The 27,963-nt window shown below is 38.9% G+C and overlaps 1 protein-coding gene across 3 annotated transcripts in view; it reads right to left on the reverse strand.

Annotated features, from left to right (window-relative positions):
• The window catches only part of HERC3 (HECT and RLD domain containing E3 ubiquitin protein ligase 3), a 200,535-nt gene that overhangs the window by 41,147 nt on the left and 131,425 nt on the right, over window positions 1–27,963 (reverse strand). For all 3 annotated transcript variants that reach the window (XM_010860177.1, XM_010860175.1, XM_010860176.1), the window contains exons 13-23: window positions 25,573–25,684; window positions 24,982–25,171; window positions 23,039–23,202; window positions 22,793–22,906; window positions 11,767–11,790; window positions 11,586–11,675; window positions 10,252–10,422; window positions 8,052–8,195; window positions 6,631–6,797; window positions 4,153–4,219; window positions 2,721–2,803 (exon numbers count right to left, since the gene is read on the reverse strand). In XM_010860177.1, the coding sequence (XP_010858479.1) occupies window positions 2,721–2,803; window positions 4,153–4,219; window positions 6,631–6,797; window positions 8,052–8,195; window positions 10,252–10,422; window positions 11,586–11,675; window positions 11,767–11,790; window positions 22,793–22,906; window positions 23,039–23,202; window positions 24,982–25,171; window positions 25,573–25,684 (1,326 nt within the window). The remainder of the gene's footprint in view (window positions 1–2,720; window positions 2,804–4,152; window positions 4,220–6,630; window positions 6,798–8,051; window positions 8,196–10,251; window positions 10,423–11,585; window positions 11,676–11,766; window positions 11,791–22,792; window positions 22,907–23,038; window positions 23,203–24,981; window positions 25,172–25,572; window positions 25,685–27,963) is intronic.

The raw sequence follows: 27,963 nt of genomic DNA on the forward strand, positions 1-27,963 counted from the left end.
TTCCTCATTGCTTCTCCCTTCGGTTCTATAAAAGAACCTGACATCCAGGCCCTGACAAGATGGTTATTTTGAGACATCAGTCTGCAATCTTCTCTGTCAGCCAGCTTTCCAAATAAAGTCATATTCCTTGCCTCAGCACCTTGTCTCTAAGATTCACTGGCCTTGTGTGCAGTGAACAAAGCGAGCCCGAACTTGGTAACACACCTACTTGAGACAAGATTAGCCTCTATACTAGGTTCCCAGAGTCAAGATCACCTGAAGCCGTTTTTGTTGGGTCCTTGGCAACTTCTGCATTATTTCAGTTAACTCTGGTATTATAGCTCACACTTTCCCCAAAGCTGACGCCTCCCGGGTAGTCTGGAAGGTTTACATGACAAAAAAGATTACTGAATGCTACATTAGATCACCCTGGCTTCTAGCTATCTTTTAAACTGTAAAAGGATGGAAGAGGAGGCCTGTCAGGTTTTCTGTCACTCCTACTTTCAGAAGGGAAGATTTATGGGAGGAAGCCAATATACATCACTCATATAGGATTTCTGTCTGCATTTTTGCAACTACGTACAGTAAGAAGCCAATTAAAACCCAAAGCTTTCATTTCCCAACATACCCAAAGCAGCATCCAACTTCTCTACCTCTGTAACCTTTTTCCACCCTTGCTTCCAGGCTTCCCTCACTCACAACCCTCCCAAGTGGAGACCACCATTCCCTCACCTTTCTGCAGGAAGATGAGAGACACCTACCTTATCTTTCTGCACACCCACGACTTCTTCAAGTCAAGAAGTTTTGTCTCTACCCGATGTGTTAACGATCTTTAAGTCCTCATCACAAGAGTCTCCCTTCTGTTCTAATATATATAACTCTTCTAAGAACATACATTTCCCCCCATCCTTGCTTTTTTTACTTCACCACGTTTTTCTGTGTGTAGGCAACCTCAGATTCACTGGTGGTTAAGTGACTAAACAAACTACTGACAGTAAGACCTCTAACACAACAGATCAGTGAGTATAACAAAAAAAGCAGCAGCCTCACAGATACAAAGAACAAATCAATGGTGACCAGTGAGGGTGGGGGGGGACAACACAGGAGCTGGGGAGTGGGAGGTACAAACCACTGGGTGTGAGGCAGGATCAAGGATGTGTTGTACAATGTGGGGAATGTAGCCAATATTTTGTAGTAACTGCAAATGCAAAGTAACCTTTAAAAATTGTACTAAAATTTGAAATGCAAAAAAAGAAAAAGGAAATATCCTACTTAGAAACTATGACTTGATTTAAAAAAAAAAAGACTTCAAGACATACATAAATCTTCAGCTCTAAACAAAATCACCTAGGTATCACACAGACATGTCAAAATCAACATTTATAAAATGGAACTCTTTAAAAAAAAAAAAAAGGAACTCTTTTTCCTTTCCACCCTGCTCTACAGATTGTGTTTCCTGTTGTCCAAATTGGAACCCTCAAGACATGCTTATCAATACATGCCTCTCTAGTAGGATGCATATATAATCAGGCACTAGCTCCTGTTCATTACATAATTAACACAGAGCTGACTCTGCATCCCTGCTGCCTTCATTTTGGCCCTCAGTACCTAACACCTGAGTTACCTCAGTAGTCTCCTCTTGGTCTCCCCACACATGGTCCATTTCCATATGGCCACCAGTCATCATTCTAAAACAGATCAACCATGTCCCACTTCAAAACCACTTAAGATCTGACAAGTTTCACCCCAATACTATTGCACCCCCCTTTAATCCACACACTAGCTCCCATCCAACAAGTACTCACCATTCTCTATCATGTATTAAATTTGAGAGTCTGACTCATGTTATTCCCTGAGCCTGAAATGTTTTTCCCACTCACACTCTTCGATGGTCAGTGAAAGTGTTGTGGCTTCTCCCTCTGGTTCCATGGCGCATGTTCTATCACTTACCTACCACACGCACCATCATCTACTGCAATTATTCATTATGCTGTCCCTTCCCAGTTAGTACTGAGGATAAAAGTTACTTATTTCCTGAATCCAGCAACAGATTTGGCCCACAGCAGGCACTCAGTGTTTGCAAACTGAATTAATTAACATGCAGATGGCCAACAACCTCACTCTAATTCAAAAGCAAACAAAATTGAATGTTTTTCTCCTTCAAAGAGATAACACAGAAAATCGTACTAAAAAAATCAGATGTACTTGAATTAATTTTCATGAGGCACACAGAATTTAATTTAAAATCTACATTACAAATTCTTCATCAATAAAACCACCACCAATAATAGTAAGCATTTTTATAACTTTCGGTTATTCAACACATAGTTTTTGGAGCATTTTTTTGCCAGTCACTCTGATGGATACTGGAAACCTCCTATAGATGCTGGGAGCTCCTTCATTCCAAAATGTCAAAATATTCTCCTATAAATTATCTCACTTAGTCTCCCATGAGGGAGACAGAACGGTTATTTTAACCCCCTATTGACAGGACAGGAAACTGAGATCAGGTAGTTTATGTGGTTGACCAGGGTCAAAGCCAGTAGGACAGAGATGCAGAACACACACAGTTACCTTCCGATCCGAGGTCCACTGATTCCTCCACTATTAAATCTGTAAACTTGCCCTACCACTCTTATTCCCTCTGAAGAAGGGATGAAAAGTTAACTTTAGTCTTTGTCTTCAAAGTACAAGTGTCGAGAAATGAAGTTACATGTGCCCAGTCAAGGGTCAAGACTAACCTGTTCTCCTTGCACACGGTCACTTTGTCTCCTCCTGGTATCAGCTTCTTCTGTTCAATCACACCGTAGCTTTCTCGACAAATCTATATTTAAGGGGGAATAAAGAAACATTTCGATTTTATTGACTACTTATCTTTCTAGATCCCAAATGACTGAGAAGCCTTAGGAATGAATGTAGCTTAATTACTACTTACATTACCACAGAAGATTCTTGGGAGGAGAAAGAATCAGAGAACATCGGCACTTTATAGGATAGTTTTATTTTAAGATAGGGAGTTGCCAATAAATGCAATCAAAGAGAAAATATGAACTCTAGAAAATAAATTATACGTATAGGAGTAAAGGGGCTTCCCTGGTGGCTCGGTGGTTAAGAATCTACCTGCCAATGCAGGAGACATGGGTTCAATCCCTGGGTCGGGAAGATCTCCTGGAGAAGGAAATGGCAACCCACTCCAGCCTTCTTGCCTGGGAAATCCCATGGACAGAGGAGCCTGGAGGGCTACAGTCCATGAGGTTGCAAAGAGTTGGACACAACTTAGTGACTCAACAGCAGCAGCAAACAACAACATAGGAGTGAAGAGGAATAATGCCTCAGTAATTTTCTTAAGTGTATAGATTAACCATTCATTCATTCATTTATTCAACACATTTACTGAACTCCAGAAATATTCAGGATACTTTGACTATCATACTATCCACCAATTCCATTTCTGAGTATATATCTAAAAAGAACAAAAATACTAATTCAAAAAGATACATGCACCCCAATGTTCAAAGCAACACTACTTACAATAGCCAAGGTATGGACACAATCTAAGTGTTCGTCAACAGATGAATGGATAAAGATGAATGGCTTATGTACACAATGGAATACTACTCAGTCATAAAAAAGAAGGAAACTGTGCCATTTGCACCAACATGGATGGACTTGAAGGGTATTACGCTAAGTGAAATAAGTCAGACCAAGAAAGACAAGTACTGTATGATGTCACTTATAGGTAGAATCTAAAAGATCAACAAACTAGTGAATATAACAAAAAAGCAGCAGACTCACAGATTTAGAGAATAAACTAGTGGTTACCACTGGGGAAAGGGAAGAGGGAAGGGACAACATAGGGGTAGGGGACTAAGACACAAACTATTACGTAAGAAATAAGCTATAAAGATATACCGTACAACACAGGAAATATAGCAAATATTTTATAATAACTATAAATGGAGTTTAACCTTTAAAAATTGTGAATCACTGTACACTTGTAACTAATATTCTACAACAACTATACATTGATGAAAAAAAGATACTATGACTAAAATAGTTTGGTTCAGAGAAGTCTCTGAATTTGTTCTTTGATTTGGAGAAAAATGATGCTAATTATAACTTGTAAGCATGATAAAAGAGATAGCTATGGTTGTAAGTAAAGAAAATCCTTACCGTGAAGTTGAGACAGAAAGTCTCCTCAATATCTTCCCCAGGGTAATCTAACAGTTCTTGAAGACTCCTAATCACAGTGTGACAGAGAAAAGAAAAGAGGTAAATCACACATGGCAATGGTGTTTCTATCCCAGTCACATGACCAGATTATTTGCAAGGAAATGCTACAAAAGAAGATTCTTGAATGAACATAAATCTACACTGAAAGTCACGTTAAACATATTTTGAAAAAAATGTCTTACAAGCAGTTGACTTGTAAGATGCTCATTAATTGTTCTCTGTTCCTACTGACAAGCCTCACTGAATTTAAGAAGAAAATCAGGCAGCCTTGTATCTGACACACTTATGTCAACCCTAGTATACTTTGGAAGTAGATAAGTGAGGAGATGATCCTGCAGTGGTCCTACAGATTGGCTTTATCTGTTTGCATTAGAAGGATAATCCTCCCATCATAAAAAACAAGCTTCAAAGTCACTGTGTCCACTTAGGAATCTAGTCTTACTTGTTAATGCAAGGGGCTCTGTGTGCAAAGAACTCTAGTACCTGCCACATTAAAGAACACTGAAACCTGTTTATGCCAGCAATGGTCGTATCGCAGCTGTCACGAGAATACATTCTTATAACTAGACTTCATTCACACTTCTTCAATGAGCTCAGAATCTGGCAGTTCCATAACAAGTTGCCCAGAAAGAAAATTTTTCATGCAGAATTTAAATCTTTTTTCACTTAACCAGCCAAAATCATTACTTGAAATATATCATTCTAAGCCAGGTTGGCAAAAAAAACAGCACACATTTCTGTTACTCTCAGTTACCAAAAAAGTAACCCTGCCTGGTCTCCTCTGCCATTTTTTAATATTCCTTCTAAATTTTCTTTACCTCTCTCTGTGCCTCGCTCCCCTGTCCCACATCCTTTGTGATTTCTCTGTACTGATGTCCTATACTGGTGGTGTGACCATCTCATTTCCAGAGAGCACCTTAGAGACTACCCTTTCTCTATCTCCATCTTAAAATCAGTAGTCTTTCTGTATATAAAAAAAGGGATGTTACCTCCTGCTGAAGTCAAAAGAACTATAGTGTTTCCACAAAGCCAAGGAAATGGTATCTTTTTATAAATTAAATTTCACCTTATGCTACCTAAAATCAATACACAGAAACTCAAAATAAAAGGAGTTTTTAGAGACAGAAAGAAAATGACTAAAAACATGTCTCTACTGTCCTGGAAAATAGTATGGAGGTTCCTCAAAAGGCTAAACACAGAGTTAGCATTTCACCTAGCAATTCTACTCCTAGGTACATAACCAAGAGAAACGAAAACTTATGTCTACATAAAAAGTGTGTAAAAATACCCATAACAGCACTATTGCTAACAGTCAAAATGTAGAAACAAGCCAAATGTCCATCAGCTGATGAATGGATAGACAAAATCTGGTATGTCCATACAACGAAATATAATTTGACAATAAAAAGAAATGAAACACTGATACAAGTTACAACTCAGATGAACCTTGAAAACATGCTGTGTGAAAGAAGCCAGACACCAAAAACCACATATTGTATGATTCCATTTATGTGAAATATTCAGAAGAGGCATGTCTACAGAGACAGAAAGTAGATTAATGGTTGCCTAGGGCTTGGGGGATGAAGAAGTTGGGAATGTCAACTAAAGAATACCAGGTTTCTTTTTCAGGTGATGTAAACATCCTAAAATTAATGGAGTAAAGGCTGCAAAACTCTGTGGCTGAAAAGTCACTGAATTATATACTCTAACTGGGCGAATTGTGCAGAATGCAAATTATATCCCAATTAAACTACTTTCTAAAAAAGGCTCCATGAGATAACAGAAAAAATACATATACTGGTCTCTGCCCCCAGTTCCTTAGCACAGAGCTCCCCAAATCCTTGTAAATTCCTCTGGGATGAGGGCACTAGAAACCCTTAACCTGTGGGATCCAACTCTATCTCCAGGTAGACAGTGTCAGAACTGAGATAAGTTGCAGGACACCCAGCTGGCATCATGCAGAATTACCTGGACACAGAGAACCCCACACACACTTGGTGACCAGAAGTACAGCGCATGTGGTCATAGTGTGAAAGTCAAGGAGGCACAGAAAAGAGAAATACAGAAGGATGGGGAAATCTGTAACCTAAAACACAGGCTCTCTTGTCAATACTTTCTCCCCTGCTATTTATGGACCATGACAAATCTCAAAGTCCTTATATTCTGTTCAGGATAAGAAAAGCAGAGATTGTTTGGATTCCTGGGCAGCTATGACCTCCCTTTTGCTTTTTCTCCTGCTGTCCCTAGAGTGACCTAGGCATTGATTCAAGCCAGCAGCTATGGACCTCTGTCTTAAGACAAAGCATACACAGCACAATCGAATGAGAAACTCTAACTTATACACGTGGTGCTTTCAACCTTTAATCTCAGTGCCAAGAGCAGCTTTCCACGCCAGGCTCCCATCTTTCAGCTCTGTACCTTCCTTCCGTGGGTGACAACTCCTTCAAGTCTTCCAGGCCAGGCTTCACGTTCAGTAGCTTCTTATAGAGGGCCAGCGGGAAGTGCAGGTCCACCACGGTGGAGTTGTAAATGGCGAGTCCGCAGGTTATGCCAATCAAGTGAAACCAGTTGTGCTCTACGAAACACTTTAAGCACATGCACAAATGTGTTCAAAACAAAAGCAGTGCTTGCACCCTCAAATCCATGTGTGACTTACCTTAAAATATTTTCAGAATGAAAGAATAAAGATCTATACTATTGTTACCTTCTGAAACAGAGAAATATCCCTAACAAAAGTTTAACTGTGTATGTTTGTGAATGATATGAGGTTAAAAAAAAAAGATGTCCCTAGAAATTACTGGAATACTGTTACAAAATTAATATATGCCCATTGTTTCACATAAACATGAACACAAATACAGAGTAATGATCTGTTTTACAATAGTGATTTTTATCAGAGGTGGATGAGAACTGCAATATTTAGAATACTAAAAAAAAAAAAAGTTCAATTGTCCCCCAAAGATGCAGTGTAGACAAAGTTAAGCATTTACAGCTCATCTATGATACAGAGAACAGCTTATCTTCATTTAGAGCACTGGTGTCCAACAGAACCTGCTGCAGTGATGGAAACATTCTATTCTGTTCTGTCCCAGATGTCAGCCACTGTATTTGTCTACTGAGCACCTGAGTGGGGGTCAGTACAACTGAGGGAATGTGAAATGCTCCAGGCACGAATACTAGAGTGGGTTGCCATTCCCTTCTCCTGGGGATCTTCCCAACCCAGGAATCGAATCAAGGTCTCCTGCACTGCAGGTGGATTCTTTACCATCTGAGACACCAGGGAAGTGCCAAGTATTATTTAATTTTAACTAAATAAAATTGAAATTTAAATAGCCACAAGAGGCTAACAGCCACTTTTCAGAACAATACAGATATAGGGAGAGAAGTCCGGTAGAAAAAGAAATAAACTATAGTCTGCCTGAAATGAGAATGCCTTTTAAAACTTAGCCCTCCTACTGCATTTTCAAAAATAAACTGTGTACATCTGTGGGAGTATCCATACACATACTATCGTTGCTATTAAAATAAGATATATTTGACAATTACTTTTTATATGTCATAAAACCAATTTCTTTATCATACTCTTTCTACCCTTCGAGGATTTACAAAGCTTGGAGCTTACCTACTAGAAATGGAAATGGGACTAATGGGCAACAAAACTCAACTATGAGGTCTTGGCAACAGGGGAAACATGAAGACTGTTAGACTCTTCATAAACATTAAATGATTATCTTTGTTAGAGCTCCCCTTTGCAAATGTCAGAAGGCTAGGGACTGGTCTGACAACAAAAAGGAAGTTTAGTTCAATCTATCTGTTGAATGATGACATTACTAACTTACCGTATCTGAAAACCATAAGAGATTTGAATCCTGGTAGTAGGTAAACATTCCATAGATGGGATTCAACAGCTCTTTTAACAGTAAAAGAAAGAACTCCTTTGTGACGCCACCTGCATCCACTGCTTCTTCACCATCAAAAATGACCTTAAAATAATCAAAGTAGAATTAGTACTTCAGGGAAATCATTGTCATTTTATGGGTTTGGGTTTTTTTTTTGCAAATTCTTTCCAAAGTCAGGACAAAGAAAGGAAGATGTAACAGAATACACTGCTGCAATGAAACTGCAAGGTGTATCTGTTGATTATTACCAAGACACTGAACAATCACACAAAATTTTACTGGGCACTTCAAGGGATATAGACAAAGTCAGAAGTTTACCAGATGTCCACAGAAAATGTACCATCAATTTGGAGCAGACAGGCAAACATTAAAAAAAAAAAACAATTCAAGAATACATTTTCAAAGAGTCAGATACACAGAGAGGTAAATGTTCTGGTACACAGAGAAAAGCAATGACTAACCTGAGTAAAGACAGAAATCTCTCTCAGTAGGGGTCTTAAACTAACTGATGAATATGAAAGGGAAGGGAGTACTTCAAGCAGACGCATCTGTGAGGGGCTATAAAGAGACCCATTACAGATCTATATGGAGCACGCTGGACCCAACCACAGTAACAACTACAGCAAACCAAAGGACGAGATTTGTTAAGAGTTTTCTATATGCCAGCCACTTAAATTCTATTAACCTAATCCTCAGAATAGTCTTACACACAGAAATTACTATTATCATCCCCACTTTACTGAAAGGGCTCAGGCACAGAGCTAAAAATAAAAAGCACTTAAAAAAGCTTATCCTGGGAAATTCCCTGGCAGTCCAGTGGTTAAGACTCTGCACTTCCACTGCGGGGGGCACAGGTTTGATCCCTGATCAGGGAACTAAGATCCCACATGCCACATAGTGTAGCTAAAAAAAAAAGAAAGAAAGAAAGAAAAATTATCCTGAATACTGTGCTCAAGGTTGCCTAGAGCAGGAGGAGAGTAAAGGACTCTGATTATATGGATGCCAGTAGAAGACTTAACTCAGACATGCTACCAAGCAAAGAGTCTCATCTGAATTAGTGATTGAAAACAGGCGGCAAAGAGAGCACCTTCTGTTTGCAATATCAAAAATCTATCCCAGAAGTTCTAGGGAGAACTCCCAGGCAGACTGATGGGACTGATGCTACCCACTGAAATTCTGAAAAGGATGACAGTATCATGGATACCATCAGTTTCTTATCTATTACATTTCAGGAGTTTACAACAGGATTGGAAACAGGAAAGTCTTCTGAAGGGAAAGGTAAATAAATGATCTAAAACTTCAATAATTCACTAAATATTTACTGACTAGCTACTGTGTTCCAAGCATTGTGCTAAGCCCCAAGAATACATTAAGTGGTAACACAAAGCATGCATAGTTTATGAGGAAAGACAATTTCTTAATCATTTCAGAGTACTAAAAAGGGCCTATCAGGACAGACGACCAGCTGCCCAGAAAATCTCACTTTTCTATTTTTTCACCTTCTTTCTCTTAAATTTTTGACATCCAAAGACTTCCTAGATGCTGGCTTGGTAGTTTTACCTAATTGAAGCTTTAGCAGTGCTACTGTTTGCATGGTTTTGGTAGAGTGGGAACAGGTACACGAAAAAGAGCAGACAAAGAAGGCCCTATGCTGCTGCTGCTGCTGCTAAGTCACTTCAGTCCTGTCCGACTCTGTGCGACCCCAGAGAGCAGCCCATCAGGCTCCCCCGTCCCTGGGATTCTCCAGGCAAGAACACTGGAGTGGGTTGCCATTTCCTTCTCCAATGCATGAAAGTGAAAAGTGAAACAGAAGTCACTCAGTCGTGTCCGACTCTTAGCAACCCCATGGAGTGCAGCCCACCAGGCTCCTCCAGCCATGGGATTTTTCTTAACTTCCAGGCAAGAGTACTGGAGTGGGGTGCCATTGCTGTCCCTCAAATAATCCACTGGCATTTTTATCTGATGTCATGTTGAGATGGTCTGTTTGGTGACTGGACAGAAGGAGGTGAGTAAATTCTTGTAAAATGAATGAAGGAAATAATGAATGGCTGTACTCCAAGATTTTAATTTTGCTGCTTCATCTGACACTGTTTAAAGAAACCCAGGAAGGTTATTTAGATAAATATACTGAAGGGCTCACTTTGAGAGGCTTTTTCAAATCAATATCAGAATGAATGCTCAGCTCTCTTAGGGCATCTCCAACAAGGTTGCTCCTGCGAACATGAAGGACCAGGAAGGGGCTTCTGGCCAGCAGAGGCTCCAAGGTGAGCAGCATGAAGACGTTCTGCAGGTTGGCCCCATTGACTGCCACCTGGAACAGCACACCCAAGAACACAGTTATCACCCAAGAGCGCATGTGCGAGGGAGACGGCTGTCAGCCGTGCCTTTGGACCACGGCTGGGTACAGGGCAGGGCAGACATGCTGCATCTCCACCTGGTTCTGTATTTTCCTCCTAACTCTTCCCGTAGATTTTCTCAGTCATGTTTACAAAACACACAAATCTTTCTGAGATGAACCCAAAGAGATTAACTGAAACACTTTGTGAACCATATGATCCATAACTCATTCCAGGAAAATGATTTGGACTAAGCGGATTAAGACTGAAATAATATCTTAGTAGAAGAAAGTGACGATGTAACTGGGTAAAAATGGTGACTTTTGAATTAGCAGGAAAAGAAACCAAATAACCACTTGCTAAACAGCTTTAGTTCTTTGAAAAATGTCCATTTTCTCTGGAAAAGCTTTAAATTGTCAATATGATGGCTATATTACTGTGAAAACAGATCTATAGAGATAGATATAAATAAGAGCTAGAGACAGAGTCAGAAAGATGGGGAAGGGGGAGAGAGATGAATAAAGTTACATATCCACCAGCAGTAGGAATTGACAGGTTTGGATTGCTAGTTCACAAACACCTTTGCAGGCTTGCCAAAACCAATTATATTTTACAATCAAAACAAATTTAAATTAAACAAATCTAATTTAAGTTTTGGCTCAATGAAGAACTGCCAAGGTCCATTTAATAATGTATCAAGGGTCAGCAAACAATAGCCCATTGACTGAATCCAGCCTGCTGCCTGTTTTTATACAGCTCTTGAGCTACTAATAGTTTTAACATTGTTAAATGGTTAAACAAAAATAAAAAAAAGAATATTTCACACATGTGAAAATTATGTAAAGTTAAAATTTTGTGCTACAACAGAGTTTTATACTTGAGACCATATGGCCCACAAAGGCAAATATTTACTATATGATACTTTATGAAGACACTTGTCAACCCTGTTTATGTAAATGTCCCTTCACTTGTATTTGCTTTATTCAATAGAGAATTGCTGAAAAGTTTTCTATAGGTTCTAAAAGTTATACTACAACTTTACCCAAATGAACCTTCTTCTGTTAGGAAAAAATTACAACTGAATGTGTAAGATGAAAGAAACCCATAATAGGAAAAAATAATTTTTAAAATATGTTACCTGCATCTGCAGTTCAGCATCAGTTTGTAACATTTTGGTCTTGGCTTGGGCATCAAAGATAAAAGGGTAGGAACAAAGCGTTACAGCATCCTAGAAGGAAACACATTATTGGCAATATTATAGTATTCCACAGAGAATACTGCTGGAAAAATACATTAATAAATTTTAAAGTATCATTTACCTGCATTATAGATGGTCGAGCCTTCTGTGTAAAGAAAAATAAAGTCTCTTAGTTGGATTACAAAACTTGAACTTTTTATCCCCTACAAATAACAAAACAAATAACAAAATAGATAACCTATCTGACTATTTGGCCACGGAACTAACACCATTTAAACAGCTGACTGGAGTTATGATGGAATAGACCAGTTGTTTTGATAAATATAGACTGAGAAAAACACTGAAAACAACTTCAGAAAAATTTAAAGGACCTTTAGAAAAACAGCATTTCACTAACTCCATAATTTACAGCATTAATAGAATTTTCGTTTATAAGAAATCTAATACCAAAACAGGAGCTTTACAACCATGACTTCAGAGGTTAATCTTGTTAGGTAAAGTGGATAACGCAATTCATTTGTCAGCATGTTAAGTCTACCTCTTACAAACATACACGTACACACACTCTTGGGAGAAATCAAATATTTAGAAAGTTGTCCATAACTAGGTATTTATAAAGTCGTCCCTGGCTTGGCCTACAGAAGATATTCCATCAATATGTAAATGAAATCTGAATAAACTTTTAAAGAAGGGAATAACAGATAAGCACACTACATTTTATTGCTCTTTATTGCATTCCACAGATAATCTTTTTTTTTTTTAAATAAACTGAAGTTCTGTAGCAATGCTTAGTCTTATACCACTATCAGCACCATTTTCCCCTTATGTCTCTGTGTCACATTTTTGTAATCCTCTCAATATTTCATACTTTCTTATATCATTTGCTATGGTGACCTGATCTTTGACCTTTGACACTACTACTGCAAAAAGAGTACAACTTGCTGAAGGCCCAGATGACGGCCAGCATTCTTATTTAGCAATACAGTATCTTTTAGTTAAAGTTTGTACATTGTTTTTCTAAACCTAATACTATTGCACATTTAATAGAATACAGTATAAACATAACTTTTATATGCACTGGTTAACCAAAAAAACTGTTGTGACTTGTTGTATTGCAATATTTGCTTTATTGTGGTGGTCTTGAACCAAACCCACAATATCCCCAAAGTATGCCTGCAAATAAAAACAACCACAAACATATCTAATAGGTAGGTTACAAACATATCTAAGAGGTACATTAGTTTATCAGGAGAAAAAAGGAAATCTCTCCTGAAAGATTAAGCTAATGAATACTGTTTGCTACATAACCCAACAGAATCAATCAAACAAAAAATCAACAGTATGGATCACGCTGACCTGGAGCAGTATTTCACAAACAGAAAACCATGGATTTATTCCCAGAAATCTGAGAGTGTTCTATGCATTTTGTGTGTGTGTGTTCTCTAAAAAAAAAAAAAAGAAAAAAATGATATCCTAAACAAAATAAAAACACATTCTGAATGAACTCCTTATAATTATGTGTTACCATATAATTTGCATTTATTTTAATGATTGCACTGGTGCCACGGTATACTGAATCGTCCAAGGAAAGGGAAAAAAGCAGTCTTCCTTTGTAAGTGATGCATTTGTGCCCAAGAAAAGGCCTCAGCAGTCCTGACTAGCTGCATGAATGAGGGTTTAATAGCAGCTGAAAGGACAAAAGAGAACTGAATCATCCCTGGGTGCACAGAACAAGCCACAGAACTCAAGTCCCCAGGCCTGGCAGCCTGCAGTCCTAATCACAATGCAAGAGGGGTCTCGCTTCAGAAAGGCATTCTTTCTCATCACATTAAATCCATGAAGCTAATTTGTATTTATTTTAGAGTTTTGCTAATATTTAATTTGTAAATCTGCTTTGGTTTTCTAATGTTTAAATGCTATATAGAATAATAAGTGTATATACACTTCCTTTTGTATTCATGTATATTTCGATGAAAGCACTGAAAAGAAATTCTTAAAAATATCACCCTGTTTATCCTTTAGAACAGGTTCCTTCTCTAGACTGAGAAACACTAATTAGAGAAGAGAGTCCAGTCCAGGGAGACAAGGTGTAGAGTCTTATATGTAGAACCCAGGCTGACTTGATTCATTCTCATGCCGGCTTCTCTAATTACTCTGACTTTTGGAATTGAAACAACTAAAACACACACCACAAAACAGCACTCTACAAAGTTATCTGGTACTCTAGATACCCACAAAAGGTACAAATATCCTGGGGAAGCATGTGCCAATATTTAAAATTTTCTATCCTCCTTCTCAGAAGGGATTTTATTCTAGGCATTATTTGTCCGTTCTCAAAACAAAAGAAAGAAAAAGAAAGATCTTTATCATGTGTGTTGTTCTATAAAGCAAAATAAAGTTTTGCACACTTCAAATAGATTTAACAGTGACCATAAAAACAGTTGTTGGCTTTACAGCCTCCCAGTATACAGTGGGCCCTCCTTATCCACATGTTCCATGTCTGCAGAGTATACCTAGCTCAGATGGAAAATGCTTGGAGAAAACTGACAATTCCAGAAGGTTCCAGCAAGCACAACTTGAATTTGTCACACACTGGCAACTATTTACATAGCATTCACACTGTATCAGGTATTATAAGTAATTGAGAGATGATTTAAAGTACTTGGGAGGATGTTCTTAGGTTATATACAACTAATATATCATTTTATATGAGGGACCGACGACAGAGGATGAGATGGCTGGTTGGCATCACCAACTCGCCGGGAGATGGTGATGGATAGGGAGGCCTGGCGTGCTGCGATTCATGGGGTCGCAGAGAGTCAGACACGACTGAGCGACTGAACTGAACTGAACTGAGCATGGAGAGTTTTGATATGGGGGTGGGGACCCCTGGAACCAATCCTCCATGGATATGGAGGGACAACTATACATAGTGAATAGTAGTATTTTTGTTGGTACAATGTAGTTATTTCAGACATCAATCAGCAGCTCTGTCTGTATTTCTTAGCTCTCACTCACTCTAGTTCTCCAATTCTTTCCTGCCATCCTCTCCCACAAACCCTGAAAATGCCGTTTTGGAGGTTAGGCTGATCTCCCTTCTGGAGGGCAGGGTTATCATGCTTTCAGCAGGGTACGATGGCTGGAAAGTAATTACTGTTGGGAACCAGAGCCAAGGCAAGAGAGTTGGTGGTCCAGAAGACCCCCACCGCTGGGGAGGACTGAGGTGCTGACTCTGTGGAAGGTGAACAAGGGTGTTCAGTTAAAAGCAGCAGCAGGCCTATAAGAAAGTCTGTTTATGTGTCTACAAATTTTATTTTTTTACAAGTCTGAGATTTTGTATTTAAAATTTAATGGTTTAATTTCACTGATTTTTATTTTGTAGATGCTGAATATTTTAGAAGCGGTATTAGTACTGGCGTTTCCAGATTACATGAACTAAATATTGAAACAGCAATATTATGATTCTGCTTCCTGACTGCTCTCCCTAACCTGGAAAGATGTATATGAACGGGTAAGATACGTGACCCTCTTCTGAGAGGCTACTTGGCCTGGGCCATTCATTCCCCAAAAGTGAGTCTCCCAAACCTAAAACTAGCAAAGTACCACTGGTAGATCACATTTCAAGTGTTCCTGCTTGAAATGGGGTGTCCCTGTCACCTTAAATCATTTTTCTTAAGTATATGAAACAGGAGCAATGAATAAATACATGATACAGAACTGGAGAGCTGGGGAACTAGGAATATCTTTTTACATCCCAAGCCAATCTTTCCTAACTGTGGCTGTGACTGGGGACAAGAGTCACCGCATGAGCGCCTGTCGTGCCAGGGAGGGAGCACGGGAGCCTCTGCCTCAGGGGCTGCTTGCCACCGGGTGCTCCTGTACCCTCAGTGGGCACGCCTGGCCCCCAGTACCACTGGCGTGCAGGCAAATACAGCGGTGCACAATCCTGGCACCAAAACACAGCCCCGTACAACACATACAGCCAATGTCACGTAGACTCTAGTCTTTATTTTTGAAGCATTTCCTCTGTATCACTGACTTTCTCACTTGTGCTGCCCCATGGGAGCCCACGGCATCACTCATTCTGTGCTCTGTTTATCTGGTTTCCAAGTGTAGATGATGGCAGTTTATTAATTGAAGTAAATAAGCCACTACCATCTCTTCTTTAAAATAAACAAGTCAGTCACTTTAGAATGTTTCTTCTGTACGCCACAGTTCTTGGCACACATGTGTTGTGTCTCTTTGTAATTCCTTTTTCACTACACTAAGCATGTCACAGAGGCAGCCACCATATCCCATAGGTGTCGCCATTCCCAGTGACTACCAGGCATGTGATATACATTAGGCGCCCAAGACTGCCTACTGAAAAATAGCTACCAGGGCTTATGACCAGGCTTCCCTGGTAGCTCAGCTGGTAAAGAATCTGCCTGCAATTCAGGAGAACTAGGTTCGATCCCTGGGTTGGGACGATCTCCTGGAGGAGGGCATGGCAACCCACTCCAGTATTCTTGCCTGGAGAATCCCCATGGACAGAGGAGCCTGGCAGGCTGCAGTCTATGGGGTTGCACAGAGCTGACACAAGTGAGCGACTAACACTTCACTTCAGGACTTATTAAGTACTTGGCAAAGTAAGGCCTTTCCATGCTTTTTCCCATTTAATTCTCACAATACTGTTAGAATTCACATTTCTAAATGAGGATGCTAGGCTTATAGAAATTAAGGAACGATGTGTAAAGTCACAGAGGTAGTAGGCCTGAGCTGAGACTGAAACCGGTTCTTTTTGACTACGGTAAAGCACGTGCTCTGAACTGTAAACTATACTGCCTTGGCTACTACACCAAGCTAAAAAAGTTAACACATAAATCTCATGTAGTGTGAGATGCACACACAGACACACAAACATGTACACACACACGGTGAAATATTATTCAGTCATAAAAAAGAAGGTAATCCTGCCATTTACAAAAATATGGGTAAAACTAATGGACATTATGCTAACTGAAATAAGCCAGACAGAGAAAGATATATACTGCATGGTGTCATTTATATGTGGTATCTAAAAAAAAAAAAACACCCAATCTCATAGAAATAGAAGAAGAATGATGGTTGCTAGAGGATGGGGGGACAGAGGTGGGTGGGGGAGGAGACGGGGAAATGTAGGTCAAAGGGTACAATCGTTTCAGTTACAAGTAAGTTCTAAGGAATTAAAGTACGGCATAGTGACTACAGTCACACAGTATTATACACTGGAAACCTGATGAGAATACATCTTAAGCATTCTTAAGACACACAGGAAACAGGTTAACTCTGAGGTGATGGATGTGATCATTAACTTGATCTTTGCAATCATTTCACAATGTACATGTGCATCAAATCATCACATTGTACACTTCAAATATTTACAATTTTGTTTGTTAATTATACCTCAATAAGGCTGGGGAAAATCCACTTATTGTTCATTACTATCATTTAAAAGCTCATAAATAAGCCTGTGAATATATGTTCAATCAAAAGGAGGCAAGATCACACAATGGGAAAAGGACAATCTCTTCAATAAATGGTGTTGGGAAAACTGGACTGGCATGTACAAATGAACAAAATGATCACTATCTTACTTACTTACTATATATAAAAATTAGCTGAAAATGGATCAAAGTCTAGAATGTAAGATCTGAAATCATAAACTCAGATGAAAACATAGGTAGTAAGCAACTTGATAATCAGTCTTGGCAGTGATGTTTTGGATCTGACTTCAAAAATTAAAGACAAAAAAAGCAAACATAAATAAGGGAATTAGATCAAACTAAAAAGCTTCTGTACGGCAAAGGAAACCATCAACAATATGAAAAGGCAGCCTACAGAATGGGAGAGGTATTGGCAAACAATATGTCTGATAAGGTGTTGACAAAATACACAAAGAATTCATACAACTCAATATAAAAAAAAAAAGACAATGGGCAGAGAACCTTAACATTTTCCCAAAGTCAACACACAGATGGCCAATAGGCACATGCAAAGATGCTCAACCTCATTAATCATCAGTTCAGTTCAGGTCAGTCGCTCAGTCATGTCCAACTCTTCGCGACCCCATGAATCGCAGCATGCCGGGCCTCCCTGTCCATTACCAACTCCCGGAGTTCACCCAGACTCACGTCCATCGAGTCAGTGATGCCATCCAGCCATCTCATCCTCTGTCGTCCCCTTCTCCTCCTGCCCCTAAACCCTCCCAGCATCAGTCTTTTCCAATGAGTCAACTCTTCCCATGAGGTGGCCAAAGTACTGGAGTTTCAACTTTAGCATCATTCCTTCCAAAGAAATCCCAGGGCTGATCTCCTTCAGAATGGACTGGTTGGATCTCCTTGCAGTCCAAGGGACTCTCAAGAGTCTTCTCCAACACCACAGTTCAAAAGCATCAATTCTTAACGGCACTCAGCCTTCTTCACAGTCCAACTCTCACATCCATACATGACCACTGGAAAAACCACAGCCTTGACTAGACGGACATTTGTTGGCCAAGTAATGTCTCTGCTTTTCAATATGCTATCTAGGTTGGTCATAACTTTCCTTTCGAGGATTAAGCGTCTTTTAATTTCATGGCTGCAGTCACTATCTGCAGTGATTTTGGAGCACAAAAAAATAAAGTCTGCCACTGTTTCCACTGTTTCCCCATCTATTTCCCATGAAGTGATAGGACCAGATGCCATGATCTTCGTTTTCTGAATGTTGAGCTTTAAGCCAACTTTTTCACTCTCCTCTTTCACCTTCATCAAGAGGCTTTTTAGTTCCTCTTCACTTTCTGCCATAAAGGTGGTATCATCTGCATATCTGAGGTCATTGATATTTCTCCCAGCAATCTTGATTCCAGCTTGTGCTTCTTCCAGCCCAGCATTTCGCATGATGCACTCTGCATATAAGTTAAATAAACAGGGTGACAATATACAGCCTTGACAATATACTCCTTTTCCTATTTGGAACCAGTCTGTTGTTCCATGTCTAGTTCTAACTGTTGCCTCCTGACCTGCATACAAATTTCTCATGAGACAGGTCAGGTGGTCTGGTATTCCCATCTCTTTCAGAATTTCCCACAGTTTATTGTGATCCACACAGTCAAAGGTTTTGGCATAGTCAATAAAGCAGAAATAGATGTTTTTCTGGAACTCTCTTGCTTTTTCCATGATCCAGCGGATGCTGGCAATTTGGTCTCTGGTTCCTCTGCCTTTTCTAAAACCAGCTTGAACATCAGGAAGTTCACGGTTCACATATTGCTGAAGCCTGGCTTGGAGAATTTTGAGCATTATTTTACTAGTGTGTGAGATGAGTGCATCAAAACCATACTGAGGTATCACCTCACATCTGTCCAAACTGCTATTAACAAAAAATACTATTTTGGGCAAGGATATAGAGAAATGAGACTCCTCATGCATTGCTGGCAGGAATTTAAACTGGTACAGCCACTATGGAAAATTGTATGAAGGTTCCTCAAAAAATTAAAAATAGAATTACCATATGATCCAGCTGTTCTACTTCTGGATACTTATCCAAATAATACAAAAAACACTAATTCAAAAAGATATATGTACCCCCATATCCAGAGCAGCCTTATTAATCAAGATATGGAAACAACCTAAGCGTCCATAGATATATGGATGGAGAAAGAAGATAAGGCATACACAGTGGAATATTACTCACTTAACCAAGCCTGACGTTATGGGGCCTTTCTAGAACAGACCCCTCCCACCATCCTCTGTTTTAGCTCCTTTCTGAAGGACCTAGATAACGGTACCTGGAGCACATTTCCTGAGCTGTGCAGCAGATACTAAAATCCCCACCAAATGCCAAGAAATTACTACCTGACGACCATGAGCACACAGCCCCCAGACGTACTGGAGTTCGAGGATTGACAATGACACTGCCCTCTTACCTCACCATCAACCAGATGTGGGCATGGGCTGATTACACACCCTGCAACTCCCTTCCCTCCTGTGGCCATTAAAATGCTTTCCTGAAGCCCACTAGAGAGTTCAGGTGTTTTGAACACTAGCTGCCCTGGGCTCCTTGCTTGGCACTCTGCAATAAATGCTATATTTTCCTTCCCACAACCTGGTGTCAGAAATTGGCTTTACTGAGTGCACGAACAGTAACACTCAGACAAAAAGAATGGAATCTTGCCATTTCCAATGACTTGGATGGACCTTGAAGTGAGTCAGACGAAGACAAGTGCAATACAATTTTATTTATATTTGGAAGTGAATATATTCCAAGATTTGCTTGGAATCTCAACAAGCAAAACCACAACAAACTCATAGATAAGAGACAGGTTAGGTGACTGCCAGAGGGAAGAAGGGATGGAGGGTGGGAAAAATGGGTGAAGAGGGTCAAAGGCACAGACTTTCAGTCATAAAACAAGTCACAGTAACATAATGTACAGCATGGTGACTACAGAGAATAAAACAGCACTGCATATTTCAGTTGCTAAAGTTGCTAAGAGAGTAATTCTTAAAAGTTATCTAAGAAAAAAATTTGCAACTATGTGTGGTAACAGACAGTAACTAGACTTACAGTGATCATTTCAGTGTGTGTAAATATCAAGTCATTACGGTATACACTTGAAATAATGTGACATGTCAATTATACCTCAAAAAATTAAAAAAAAAAAAATACATGAAAAAGCTTTAGCATTTTAGGTTAAAATCCAAGATATCAAGAAATTTAAACTTTTAATTTCTAATAGTATAAGAGAAAAAATTCCACAGAAATCACAAAAGGTCACGTTATTTTACCCAATTTTGTATCTTTCTGTAATAACCTTAATTATTGAAGAGGAGATGAGCAGCTGGTATTTAAGGCTTATATTTGTTTATCAAATATTAAGAGAAAGGAACAATAAAAAAAGTTATAGAAGTTGCTCACTTAAGTACTCCATTCAGAGACCACAGTCATGATAACCTATATTTTTAACACCAACAACTTCTTTTTTAGGGTCAAAGTAAATTAGAGTCCACTAGGATTCAGTACCAAGTCACAGAAAGAGTAGATTAGAAGTCAGAACAATTGGCTTTTAAGCTAACTGAGTTGGTGGAAAAACTGTTTAGCTTCTCTGAGACTCCAATTTCTCACCTAGAAACAAAGCAGCTGGCTAAATAATTCATAAGACTTACTGAAGCTCTTAACATTTTATGAGTCAATGAATATTTATTCATGAATTCATAAAACAGAGAAGTTTGTCTGCTTACAACTTCTAAATTAGCAGATGAAAACAGAGTTCATTGCTAGCTTCCATGCCTACGTAAACCCATTTAGAAGATTTATCCACTTTTCTGAAAAGTATTTTGGCTTTTTAAGGTAATCAAAACCCATATTAAAACACTCAATAGTCTCCAGCATTGATCATCTGGCTTATTTGACAAAGAAAAAAATCTTCCTTAAAGAAACCTATTTAAATGACTTGCTTTTGGAAAACCACTACTGACCTCCAAAGGACTTCCTTGGTAGTTCAGTAATTAAGAATCCACCTGCCAATGTAGGAGATGTGGGTTCAATCCCTGGGTTAGGGAACATCCTCTTGAGAAGGAAATGCAACCCACTCCAGTATTTTTGCCTGGGAAATCCCATGAACAGAAGAGCCTGGTAGGCTACAGTCCACGGGGTCAAAAAAAGAGTTGGACACAACTTAGTGACTAAACAATGACAAAAACTGACCTCCAAAATCCCTGCAGGGTATAGGAAAATATTGCCTAAATGTCAGTGATCAAACTGTTAAATTGGCAAGGACTCATCTCAAACGTGTCTGCTCTGCATGGCTTCACTAAATAACCATATAATCACTCTGTTTTCTGACATCACTCAAATTTATACATAATCCACAGATGGGTGATCCTACAAAGCCTTGCATATATCCCAAGCCAGTCTACAAACAAACTATATAGCCAACTCAAGGGTGGCAGGCAAACCCACAGTTGTAATGTAAGCGAGAACTAGGTCAGGGATATGTGACATTTTCACACACATAATCCCAAACCAGGCATCCTGTAGGGTTCAGGCAGCTGACATAAGATGACTCAAGTTGACTAGCTGTTAGATGAAGATAATAGCAAATGATCCTTTCCTCAATGTCAAAATCAAACTGCAGTGGGGACTCTGGCATGTATAAGCCACATCTAAAGAGCCCCTATTGAACTCCAGCCAGCTGGCACCATCTGGGAGACAGGTCATGCTGCCAGGTCTTCCAGGTCTCAAGAAAGGCCAGAAATTCATTTTATGTTCCTTGACTTTTTAAATTGTGGTAAAAGACACAAAGTTTACCATCTTTACCGTGTTAGATTCATTAGTCTCAAATACATTTCCATTATTGTGCAATGAATCTCCAGAATTTTTTCATCCTGCAAAACTGAAAGTCCTAGAGATTATTATACTAAGTAAACCACACAGAAAAAGACAAATATCACGTGATTTCACTTACATGTGGAATCTAAAAATTGATACAAATGGACATATTTATAACACACACTCACAGACTTAGAAAACAAATTCATGGTTACCAAACGGGCATGGTGGGGGAAGGATAAATTAGGAGTCTGAGATTAACATGTACACACCACTATATACAAAACAGATAACAAGGACCTACTGTAATAGCACAGGGAATTATACTCAATATTTTGTAATACTCTATAAGGGAAAAGAATCTGAAAAGGAACATAGTTATAGATATAGAAAGATGAATCACTTTGCTGTGTACCTGAAACTAACACAATATTGTAAATCAACTATACTTCATTTTTTAAAAAAGGTCTAAACCCATTAAAAAAAACTCTTCAATTTCTCCTCACTAGACCCTGGCAACCACTTTTCTACTTTATGTTTCTATGAGTTTGACTACTTCAGATACCTTGATTTTTTTTAATGTTGGCAACTAATTAAAATTATGCCATTCGGGTGACTACCCATTTGTAGTCGACTGCTTATGAGTACTTATGATTACTCAAAGTACTTCAGTGTTTTAAGAATGCAAAAGCCAGTCAGTAAAGCACAGGTGTGACATTAACATCAAAGTCAAGGACAAATTATAGAGCTCAGATTTTTTTTTCTTGTCCTTGTGCTCTGAGAAAAGAGTAAAGCTTTAAGATATGCTTCACATGAATTCTTACCATTCCTGCTTGATGCAAGAACCACATGAGGTAGTCTTCCTGAATGTCCACGAGACTGGAAATCTCAGGAATGTAAAATGTGTCATATTCCACATGTTTCACTTTAAGATTTACCTGATGAAGAACGAAACAAGGACAGTTAAGACCCAGATGCCTGGAAAAGAGCTTCCCACTGAACATGCGGGTAGATCATTTCATCCTACTCTCTCTCCACCCCTCTCCCCTCTGGGTCTTCTCTATGCTTACCTTGTACAACTTCTCCAAGAGCTTGAGAGCTGCTGTAATATAATTGTTAAACAGTACAGGGATTAAGAATGTCTTTCTTCCTCTCAGCAGATAAACGACTGCACCTTTATAGAGGTTTACCAGTTTCGTGAAGTATTTCGGGCATACCTGAGACCACCAGTTATCTTTAGAAAAGAAAAAAAAGATATATTTCAACATGTGATCTTGATCAAGTATGTATGTCTTCTGTCTACTAACTAAAAACTGCTCCAGCTAGAAGATAAGCATTAGTCTAAAACACAGTTTCCCAAAACTGACTTTAAAAAGAATCCATTAAAGCATTTCCAGAGACAGTGGTGGCTGCAGGAGAACCTTGGAGCTTTTTTATAAAGCTTCATCTGATTGTTTCCCTCAAGGACTCAATCAGAAGGCTAATCTAAAATTTCAGTCTCAGGGACATTTGTGGTCAAGATGCTCAGGCGTATACTTTGGGCAGGAGCATCCACAGATCCTGGCCTTTCAGCCCCCTTCTCAGCCCCCACTTAGGTCCTGCACCAGAGATGCCGAGGACCACACACCCAGATGCAGCACCAAATATGGCAGCCAGTCCTTCCTTTCAAGAGGCATCATGAGTTGAAAAACTACATATTTCTGTTTCTTAAACAATACTTTCTCATAACCAGACAAGAAGACTATACCACTGGTTTTACTTTGTCAGAAACAAACTCAGTCACACTGACATACTTATAGGATGAAGTAATAGAATGTCCAAGATTTTTCAAGTGTATTCCAGAAAAGATTACAAGGTAGTGGTAGGGAGAATGGAGAAAACTAAAAGGGCAAAATATTGATCATCGTGAATTTGTGTGATGGTTACTTGCAGTGTTTTCTCTTCTTTGAAGTATTCTTTTCAATTTCTATGATTAGAATTTAAAAACTAAGTGTAAAACTGAACTATTCTGATCTTTTTGTGCTATTCTCTCTGAGAAAATCAAAATAATAAATAATAATAAAATAATTTAAAAAAAACTTAAAAGTCAGGTAATATTCCTTCAGAGATTGCCATCTCTATCTCACAGTTTACTAAAATACCTGAGAAAATATACCCCAAAGAGCTTGTGAGCTTAAAAAAAAATTAAGGACTAACATATTCATGATTATTTCTGTGTTTGTATCTTCTACAAAGATGGGAGCAATACGGAAAAGACAGTATTCCATCCTGAGCAATACAGGTCTACTCGTGGGGAGACCACACTCAAGTAACAGCCTAGTCCATATGGAACACAGAAGTTACTGAGCTGCAGTGAACATCTAAAAAAAATTACCAGGAAAAAAAAATAAATGAAAAGAAAAAGCCGGGTGACAGATTTTCTGCATTTGATTAACAAAAACATCTCAGGCGCTACTCCCATGAGAGACACTCTCCAATTCACTGAGGAACGGAAGGTTCTTATCTCAGCAAAGTGTCCGTAGCCTGCAAAAATCAGTGTGGACTCAACTGTCCTATAAAAGAAAAACAAAACAAACATTTGGTAAGTCTCCACTAGGTCATTTTCTTCCTCTCCTTTTCTGGAGACCTGTGTATCACACCACAATGTTCATTTCACTCCCACCCCCTAAATTAATTATAAGAGAAAGAACAACAGATGGACAGTAATACTTGAGACACTATTAACCACTAGCAAGCACAGGAGGAAAAAAAATTAAGTCAAATAATCTAACTTTGTGAATATTTAAAAATCAAGATAAGTCTGGTGTAAACTGTTTCAAATAACCTAAATAATGGTTCAATTTGTTTAAACTGAAAATATGGCTTGAAATTAGAAATTAATAGCAAAGAAAGAAATGTTTAAGTGTTACGCGTATTAAATGATAACAAATCTTGGATCTCAATCCAACAGGAGCCAATGGTCACACTAATAAAATATAAAGCAGAAACTTCCGGTACTGTGCAGCAAATTCACCTAAGACTTTGCTGGGGTTTGTATCCAGCCGCAGAATGGCCATAGCCAGGGGGATAGTCAACGTTATGTAATACTTGGAATCCTGGAGCAGGGGAAACTCTGGGAGTATTAAGTAGATTCTCATCGCTTCAACATCTGGTGGTGAACTTGATAACTGAGGAATCAGGCAACTTTCAAAGCTATTTAAGATCTGTATGAGAGAAAAGAGTAATGAGAAATTCAATCTAATTACCTGATCTCTAAACTCATAAATTATTTGAGAGACTCTCAACTCTTATTCATTCAGTATGCACTCAGGAACATCTACGAGCCAGGCACCAGTCTGGGCAATCAGAATACATCAGTGAAAAGAAAAGCCAAAGGTCCCTGCCCTTGCCAAACTTATACTCTAGGGGGTGGGGATTTCCTTAGAAAACTTTAAGCTAAATAGAAAATTTAAAGTTAGGACAAATTCCTAATGTATTTTACAGAGTTAACATTTATACAAGACTTTTGCCTTTTCATCTTACTCTTTTTTTTCTTCTTGAAAGTTGACTTATTTCAATGCAAAAATGCATTTTAAGCATATACTTTATAGAAGTAAAAAAATACCTGTTCTAGAATCATGGAGTGCTGAGAGTTCATCAACTTCTCAAATAACACTCTAGTTGAGTTCAGATCAATTCCAGGGATTTTGGGACTTGTTTTAAAATGCTCATCAATTCTAAACAAAAAGAAAAAAAAAAAACATGTAATAGAAGAAAAACAAAGCAAACATTCTGATAGGGATGAATTATAAAATAGTCAACATATAGTTTGCACATACTGATCCAATCTAAATTTCACCTGGCAGACAAGATGCACGAAAACATTAACTTTGGGGAAACCCAACAGAATAAATCTCTCTGAATCCCTTTTTCAAGATGATCTTACAATTTAAGTCATTAAAGTATAAGGATCATCATCTTACTGTGAGACTCTTTTGAAATTTATTGGCAGAATGTTATTTTTCTGATTAACTCTTGTATTTTTGCCTCTTTCTGTCATTGTGGTACTTTGAACCAAAGGCAGATGCTGTGCCTATGTACAAAAAACACCCCTTGTGCAATGTGGCCCACTCATTAACAAATATCAAGTTCAAAGCAAGTTTTTTTTTTTTTAATATCGGATCTATAATAAATGCAAAGTTAGTGTATTACTCAGTTAACATAAGGAATATAAGTACATTCACTCCAGGACTAATTTTATCCTGAATATTCCTTGGATTGATGCTGAAGCTCCAATACTTTGGCCACCTGATGAGAACAGCCAACTCATTGGGAAAGACCCTGATACTGGGAAAGGTTGGCGGAGGGAGGAGAAGGGGACAACAGAGGACAAGATGGTTGGATGGCATCACCAACTCAACGGACTTGAGTTTGAGCAAACTCTGGGAGATGGTGAAGGACAGGGCAGCCTGGCATGCTGCAAGCCATGTGGTCGCAAAAAGTCAAACATGACTGAACAACAACTGTCTTTAACTTCCTAACAACTAATCATTTTTCTGTTTTAAACAAACTTTCAGCCTTTTAGAGATTTAAAGAATGTCTCTTATATTTCCACTCTTAAACATACCACATCTACTAATTACAAAAGAACTATTTGCAAAACAGACTTCTGCTTATGTGTAACAAACATATTCAGATAGTTTTAATGTCATCTCTTGGCAATATTACAATTTATAAAAACAGAAGCAGAGTTCCTAATGTGAAAAAATTGTAATTATATAATTATATGCATTGGAATCAATGCATATAAATTGTCAATCAAGAGGAGTTACTTCGGCTTTCTGTTTGTTGAATCTCTTGCACTATTGTTCTAAAAATAAATTTGCCCAAAACATAGAAATTGTTTCTGCTATCCCATATGCAGCCTTCCATATGCTTAGAAGTACCTTCTGCTATGCTGCTAAGAAAAATCAAAAGACTTTATCTAGATGTATTTATGCTTTGTTAAACTGGTCTTTGGGAATTGCCAGGTGGCTCAGGGGTAAAGAATCTGCCCGCCAATTCAGGAGACACAGGAGATGTGGGTTTGATCCCTGGGTGGGGAAGATCCCCTGGAGATGAAATGGCAACCCACTCCAGTATTCTTGCCTGGAAAATCTCATGGACAGAGGAGCCTGGCAGGCCACAGGCCATACAGTGGCAAAGAGTCAGACATGATACCACTGAGCAACTAACAAATTAAGGCTGGATAATCTAACAAATGGAGAAGGCAATGGCAACCCACTCCAGTGCTCTTGCCTGGCAAATCCCATGGATGGAGGCGCCTAGTAAGCTGCAGTCCATGGGGTCGCTAGGAGTCAGACACGACTGAGAAAACTTCACTTTCACTTTTCACTTTCATGCATTGGAGAAGGAAATGGCAACCCACTCCAGTGTTCTTGCCTGGAGAATCCCAGGGACAGGGCAGCCTGGTGGGCTGCCATCTATGGAGTCACACAGAGTTGGACATAACCAAGCGACTTAGCAGCAGCAGCAGCAATCTAACAAAAGCCATTCCCAACTTTCATAAAAATTGTCCTTCTAGAATAAGGTTTCTCAGCCTTGGGATTGCTGACTTTTGTGGTTGTCAGATAATTCTTTGTTGGGTGGGTGGGATTGTGAGATGCTTAGCAGCACCCGTGGCCTTTGCTCACTAGATTCCAGTCGTATACTCACCACCACAGTAACAACCAAAACATGTCAAGAGACAATGCTCAATGTCCCCTGGGAAACAAATCAGCCTGGTTGAGAATCACTGTTCTAAAAGACCAACATCAACACAGAATTTTTTCCCTGGAGGAAAAGGCTAAGTATTGATTCTGAAATTAGTTGGATGAGCTCATTTCAGCTGCCCTAATGATACAAATGACTTTGCAATCTTTAATTGTAACTGAACAGAGTTCCTGAAGCAACCTCTTACAACCCAGTTAGGGACAGAATTGGGGAGGGGGTAAGGGGGTGCAACTGACACACAGAA

Source organism: Bison bison, unplaced genomic scaffold (genome assembly GCF_000754665.1).
Source record: "Bison bison bison isolate TAMUID 2011002044 unplaced genomic scaffold, Bison_UMD1.0 scf7180017864464, whole genome shotgun sequence".
Lineage (NCBI taxonomy): Eukaryota > Metazoa > Chordata > Mammalia > Artiodactyla > Bovidae > Bison > Bison bison.